This window comes from Gavialis gangeticus, unplaced genomic scaffold (assembly GCF_001723915.1).
Source record: "Gavialis gangeticus isolate Ggan-Ray unplaced genomic scaffold, GavGan_comp1, whole genome shotgun sequence".
NCBI classification, from domain to species: domain Eukaryota; kingdom Metazoa; phylum Chordata; order Crocodylia; family Gavialidae; genus Gavialis; species Gavialis gangeticus.
The window spans coordinates 37,079-44,648 of record NW_017729023.1 but is presented as its reverse complement, the minus strand read 5'-3'; the positions used below and the strand labels follow the sequence as shown (position 1 = coordinate 44,648).

The 7,570-nt window shown below is 41.9% G+C and overlaps 1 protein-coding gene across 2 annotated transcripts in view; it reads right to left on the bottom strand.

Annotated features, from left to right (window-relative positions):
* RASGEF1B (RasGEF domain family member 1B) overlaps positions 1 to 7,570 on the bottom strand; it is a 55,792-nt gene that overhangs the window by 25,525 nt on the left and 22,697 nt on the right. For both annotated transcript variants that reach the window (XM_019516729.1, XM_019516730.1), the window contains one exon: positions 1,562 to 1,744. In XM_019516729.1, coding sequence (XP_019372274.1) covers positions 1,562 to 1,738 — 177 coding nt within the window. In that variant the 5' untranslated portion in view covers positions 1,739 to 1,744. The remainder of the gene's footprint in view (positions 1 to 1,561; positions 1,745 to 7,570) is intronic.

The following is a 7,570-nucleotide window of genomic DNA, read 5'->3' as shown; positions in this document are numbered from 1 at the left end:
TTTGGGGGGGGGGGGGGGGGGGCAGGAGGGGAAAGATGCCCTGAAGCAACTTTGTCAGCTTGCTAAACCACAAATCTTACTGTGTCAGCAATCTTGTGTGTTGTTTTTCCCTGCTTAAAACAACTGCACCACACATCAAGCACAATGCATCATCACATTTTCTTCCTTGTTCTAACACGTAACATGTTTCTTCATCACAGCTGGTATATTCCATTAAGGTTCAGTGTTTTCAGAAAAAAAGCAATTCATTGCCAGTTTACCAAAACAAAGGGAGGGGACTTTTTTGCACTGGTTTGACAAGTTTGTTTTTGAGCTTACCACAAAACAAGAAATGACACACACACACAGGGCTGTCCGGGGAAGGGGGTCAAGCAGGGTGACCTCCCTGGGCCTTGCAGTTTGGGGGACCCCACGGAGCTAGGCAGAGCAGCCACGGTGACTCCATGCTGCTGCCGTTGGCTTTGCATCCAGCAGTTTGCTACCGCCACCGCCACTACTGCAGATGGCAGCAGCAGCTTCTTTGGGTCCGAGGCACGTGGGATTGGAGAGGAGGCAAGGTCCTCCATGGGTTAATTTGCCCCAGGCCCCGCACCCTGCTCAGGTCAGCTCTGCATACACGTTCACACACCAGTGATTTTAGGCAATGAAGTGTTCAAAACACTCCAGCAAGGACTCTGTTATGCTTGTGACAGAGTCAAAATATGTCATCTTGTTTGAATAATTTAAGTAGTTGTGTAGTTAATCTTTTAAGAATTCATGGATGATTAATTGCTTAGTACAGTCCTGAGGTTCAGCAACTCCAATCAAAGTGTGTGTGTGGGGGGAGGGGGGGGTGGGAAATAAATAATCACCCTTGGGAATGGTGGGCTGACTGAAGCCAAATATAAAACAGAATTGTAGCTTCAGCTGGACACTTTCAACAAACAGTGTCTAGCCTCAGCATTCCCCAGGGTATCTCATTCTCCTTTTCAGGAGAGAGAGATTAAACATCTCTGCTGCAGTGGACAAAAGCTTCTGAATTGGTCAAGACGAAAAGGGACCTGTTTGATACCTCAGACAATTGTAGAGGACCAGGACTGACAGTGCCACTGGGGTTTTCAGTGAATGACTGTAAAATCTATGAGAAGGGATGCACGGGGGGGGGGGGAAAATATACTAGAAGGCAAATTCTTCCATTTCACACACACAGTTCCTTGGGAAATGCTTTCCTCCCATGCTGCCCCCCCACATGGACAGGCCTTTGCAGTCATCTCGAATGACAGCCTTTGAGAGAGTCTTCAGCGAAGCAGATTAAATAGTTACCATTGGTAGGCACCAAGAGGTCAGTTACCAGGGAAGTACAGCAAGAAGATATATTCTGTGACCCAGTTTTGTTACAACATGCTGAACACAGGCTTACAAAAGCAAATCCATTTAGACCACAGTTGGCAATCATTTACTTGTTCCCCTTTAGAGCCAATTGCCGCTGGTACACATGATGTTTCACTGCGCCTCCACACTCTTCCTTTATAAAGGGCATATCAGACCAGCCGACTTAACTTCCAAAAACATGTACACTTACATCAGGATAGTAATCTACATTGGGTACCAAGTGCTGAATCAAGGCTTCCAGAGACCCTGACAGAAGGTTGTTGTCATGGTAATACAGTCCTCCACAGTTGTCTTCTTTCGACTGGTACAGGTTTCTGTTGTAACCACTGCTGTCAAACATAGCTGCGAAGGGAGGCGTTTGAGGCATGCTTTCCTAAAGAAAGGCACACAAAGACAGGCATAAATCACCATAAGGTATAACACAACCGGCATGTTATATGCTTAAAGGGGAGTGGATCACAGCATCACACTAAAGACACAAGCACACAGAGTGACAAAGATTATACCATCAACTCAAAGATTAATTTTACTAAACCTGTAGTAATTCCTAGTATAAAATGACAAATAGTAATAGGTGCTGCTTGCTATTTATGCTTATGATTGTGAACTACTTCTGCTCTGAGTTTTTGTCATTTCTTTGCAAGACTACAGGAACTGGGAACATTAAAAAAAATAGGATGGAGCTTAGAGGTTCAGAAGAAAAGGGAAGATAGCTGGTGGAAGCTTTTAGGAATCGCAGCTACCTACAAAAACCCTTTGTTGTGTAAACTTATAAAAACCCAGCAAGTAAAGAATTGGCTCTGCCTGTAGCTCCTTGAGAGCCCTTTGCTCTCATGGAGGCATGTTAAAACTTGTCTAGCAAGACACCTGCACAGTTTGCTGGGGGTAAAACTTCAGACTTTAAGCATTTAGAGCAACATTCTACCATCTTCATTCACACTCTTGTAAACAGGTCCTCACCACCAAAAATAAGAATGCACAATCTAAACTAATAGCAGAGATGGAGCAGTCCTGAACACCCTTGAAAAGTTATGCAGTCCAAAATCCAGACTTGAGGAGTTTTTTGGCTTGAGTTCATCTATATGTTTAAAATGAAGCTACAAAGGAATTTTGTCATAGCATCACAGTGACTGAGGAAATAAAAGCTTTTTAGAAAAAAGAATTCCTTGATCAGTCAATACAGCAGTTTAGTCAAAGTTAAGAGGATAGACAGGAAAAGCAAATGACCATCAACAGCTTTTTCTAGTGCACCATATTTAAAAGTCCTCTGATTTTTTTTTACCTCTAACTCTCACCCCACTCACCAAAAAGTCGATATCTAAATCAGAGGGGTTGATGCATCTGTGGTTTTCTTCCTTGAACACAGTTATGCTCCCTCCAAAATCTTAACCACAGACTTCTCAAATTCACTTTCAGTAGCAGTTACCACGCAGTACGAGCTGATGAGCAAGTCACAGTCTGAGATTAGACCGATCAGATGCAGAAAGGGATCACGCTGCTTCCCATACTTGCAGCAATTAAGAGGGAAGGGAGTCCAAATTGTGAAGCTAATTTGTGCAGGCTGCTGCACTTGTGTGTTGGCAGAGCACGTGTGCGTGTGCCTGAAAAAAGCTTTAATGCCTCTGAGCTATCATTATAAGTGCAGATGCCGTTGCTTTTCTCTCCATTGTGTCAAATCCTATTCGGAAAGAAACTCTTTAAAAAGACGTGGTCTTCAGTGAACAGCAGTCTGTGAAGGCACCTGATTTCAAGAACAAGTAGTAATGTGACAGCCTGGAGATAAGTAGCTTCTCTCCATCTGTGTGCTCTGCAACTCACAACAAAGTACTTTTCAGAGTGAGCTCAGAGACTAGAAGCTATTAAGTTATTAGCTGGATTCCTGGGGACATAATGCATTGCACACAGAGCCAAAAGACTTGCTGCTTCTGGCAGCATGCCTGGACAATGGAGGCATTCAAACCAGCACAAGACTAAAGGATTCAGCAAGTAAACAATAAGAGAAAGCCAAACTCCCCTTGCTTAGATAGAGAGGGACAGTGAACAGAGGCTCCTGGCCTACATGACCTGCACTAATCCCACTTCTAGATGCCAAGAGATATTTGCATCAAAATGGAGAAGGGGGAGGAGGCTCCCTGTCTGAAAAGTCACATTAGTCACTCCATGCAGCTGTTCAGCCAGGGATTTGATTTTCTCCACCACACTGAATTGAGAAGGAAGAGGGGGAAGAATAAAATACACGTGCCACAGCAGAGGACAGCAAGGTGCAGGGCTCCAGCAAAACAAGGTTTCATTATGATACAAGCCCAGCAGGTCCGCGATACAGCCCATATCACAGCAGTGTTTGGAAACATAAAATGCTCTGAAAGAGAAAGAGACTCTTTTGTCTTTCAAGCTAGTTGCCGGGTCAGCAAAGTTTCAGAAATAAACAGAAGTTTGAGAAGAGGTGGCTGAAATTTGGTTGTCTGAGGCAACAGGGTGTGGGTAAGCAGTTTCTGCATTTTTCACCACACAGACTTCTACCCAAGTTTTGGCTCAATTCACAGACTTGCACAAAGTCAAGAGAAGCTGAGGCAAGGGAATCAGTTTTACATTGCCCGAAACATCGCTATTTAAAGCTTGTACCAAAACTTTCCCGCTCCTGGGTTTTGTTACATTTCAGCTCTTGTAGTGAAGGTTTCTTCAGCTCTAATTCACAAACCAAAAACAACTAATGAAAGGGCAAAGCAATTCCCATGACACTCAGAGCAAGGTGTTACACTGTATCTTGTGTGGCCAGAGAAAACAAACAGACCAATGCAAACTGGATAAAGCCCAGTTACATGAAGGATCTAAATCAGGGGTCAGCAACATTTTGGACAGAGTACCAAAGACACTCACAAGCTCAACTTGCTTGGACAAAAAACCTTGCAGAACTTCATTGACTTGACCGATACTGTTGATGTTCTCATTTCCAATTATATTTTGGCTTTGCAGAGGCATTTCCAATCACTCATTTTATCTGAGCATGGTGGTAGAATAGCACTTTGATAAAAACCTCAAGTCTTGCACCACTAGTAATTAAAAATCAACAAGTATCAAGATACTGAACAAGATACTGAAGAGGAAAGACTGCAAGTACATTTTATCTGAAGGGAAATTAGATTTATTTTGAGCTGCTCATTTTTATTACAAGGAAAAAAAATCGCCACAAATTTAGTCACACCACCTTTGTTTCTTCCACTGAGAGCCAAATTCATATCTGGGTTTGCATCTTCTTACGAGAACAAAGCTTGAGACGCAAAAGATTCTGGGAGCGAGTGAATCCACGCTGACAGAATAAGAAGGAAAAAACCCAGGAAACAAAACAAAGAAAACCTTTTACAAATCACCAAAAAGTTACTGGTGAACAATATTTACACACATGTACTTCAGTTACTGTATATATACACACTTCTCTCCTGTCTCTTCTGGAACCCAAAGTCCAGTAATTGGAGAATATACACTGGGAAGGAGGAGTATGATGTCATTTGTCCTGGCCCTAAACTATTTGTCTAAGTTGTCCAACAAAGACTACTTAGTTCTATTTTAACAAGATAAAGCTGCATGGAGCAAGAGATGTTCTTATGCTGTACATTCTAACAGTGAAGACTTCAATGTAAACGAATAAGACACAGAACATATTGTCCAGGTGACCAAGTGGATGATATCAAAGCATGAGGTGGATAAATTTAGCTCATCCAACAGCATGACTCACATAACCCTAGACATGCTTGATGAGCATGGGTCCTTTATTTCCTTGCCTCCATTGCTGTGTTTGGTATGGAAGCAGAACCAAATCGAGTGCTTTTTATCTCTCTCTCAGGAACTGTACGAACAGGACCAGCCTCTGCCTCAAGAACAATTGCCATGGAAATGAATGGATGTAACGGAGCAGAATTTGGTCCACAATGTGCAACCACAAAGATGACAAGTCTAATAGTCATGAAGATAATGCCCAAAGTTGGAAAACATGATCAAAAACAGTTTCCTATAGTACTGCAATTCTCATTTGGCAGACCCAAAGCAGTTAGATAAGGCTTACAGACCAGAGTGCTTATCCAAACCTCTACAGCAGCAACCAAATTCTTTCCCGTTGCTGAATGGCAACAGAGAACATGCTTGTTTTCCTTTCTTGCACTTAAGAGTCTCATCTGCATATTACATCTACAAAAATAAAGTTAGAGACAAGGCAAGCCTATGTCTGCGTAGAGGTGGTCACTGCTGAATCCAGCACTAACCTGATTAGTGAAGGCAAATGACTGGCACGCTTGTTGATCTTTGCTCCTATTGCACCAGTAGCTCCCATAATATGGATGAACCAGAGGAAGATGCATTACAATACTGGGTGGGGGATAGAATCACAAAAAAAAAAAAAAAAAAATCTCCTTCCATACAGGAAACAGGTTTTATACTGCCTTGAAGTGACTTCAAGATTCAGTCCATTATCCCTTCTCAGAGGTATATATCTCCTGGCATTTTAAATTATTTTGACACCAGAACTGACCTGCTAAAACTGTGGCACTGGCAGAAGCAAGAGATTGTGAGGGTTGTAGAACACTAAGGGCATTTACAGAAGTGCTCCAGGAGGTGGGGGTGGCACTTTAAATTAGAGCATCTCTCATGCATCAGTGTCCCTGTGCTGAATAGTGGCAGTGGGGCACTTTAAAAGCTCATTCAACAAGCTTTAGTTAAAGCACCCCCACCACCATGTTTCAGTGCAAGGACACTGATACACAAGATGCTGGAGTGTTAATTACCACACTCCAGCAGACTGGATTAATTGAGTCTGCTCCAATACTCTGTAACTACAGAGCATCGGAGCAGCTTCACTGCTCATGTATATGTGCCCTAACAGTTCCCCTTCATCTTTTCCAGCTAGGAAGTTATGTGGATAACTTTAAAAAAAACTTTAGCTGTTCCATATGGAAAAATCTCAGCAAAGGCCTTAAAAGTTTTTGATACATTTGTGAGGTGGCAAGCCTTTTCTCAGAGGCTCCAATACCACCAAGAACAAAATGCTTTCATTGGCAACCAGAGAAACGAACTTTCACAAAAAAGTTCTTTTTACAGAGTAGTTGCTTTTTTGGAGCTGAAAGGATGCCAAGTGAAAGCAAGATTGAAACTCTATAAACCATGCTATGTCTGGACAAAACTAGAGGTCATGTGTATTACATGCAGATGTTAAAGAGTCTGTTGAACATTTCATGAAAGTGAATAAACCCTTATTATCCACAGCCAAAATTCTCCTCTCCCACTACTGTTCTAGTGTGTCCAACTGCTGCTGTCTACTCTATATGGCTGAACAATGCAGCTAGAAACAGAAATTACACATAAATGGGTATAAGTGATCAGAAAGCAGTTCAAATCTGTTATGCAACAAGTTTGGTGCACAAACTGCTTTCAAAATAGCTGAAACTGGTTTAAGATAAACCTGGATGGATGTAGTATTAGAAGCTGTGTGTAGATGAAACAAGAGGTGTGTCTGCATGACACTTTAAGGTGGGCTAAATGCTTTTGCACCACTTTAATTGTATTGGTGTTTGCATGCCCAAGTGGTTTATTGTGTTTTAATTCCAGCCGCTGTAGGAAATTCGGCAGCAATTCTCAACCAGGGTGCTAGAGTACTATGAGAGCCTTACACCACAGGGTGCCATGCAATATTAGCACTCCTAGGCATGCAAACACCTACACAATGCACAAGATAAACCCAGGGATTTCAAATAGGAATCCATAATGTCAGTAGAAGAATTGCTCTATTTTTCCATAGTCAAGAAAAAAGTGAAAACTTAAAGCTAGCATTTCTGAGTGATGCTTTGGTCTAAAGAGATTGAGAGCCACTGAAGTATACAAAGAAAAAAGTGTTTTTCCCTTAAAGTTTTAATTTAATGTGCAGTACAAAATTGTCAGAAATTTGATGCTGAGGGTATCCCTTTAAAAGTCACTCGCATAGTTACTTCTCATGTACAATGCTTCTAAGACATACCAAATACCATTCGTTATCGAAATGTATTTTCCAAAGGGCATAGATTTGTCAAGAGTGACGTGTTCATAACAGAAAAGTCACACTACAATCAGATGAGACATGGGCACATCCTCAGCTGTACTGAAAACACAGTAAGACTATATATAACCTGAAAACATTCTTCTCCTGTAGCAGTAGTAGGGCTTAAAAAATGAAAAA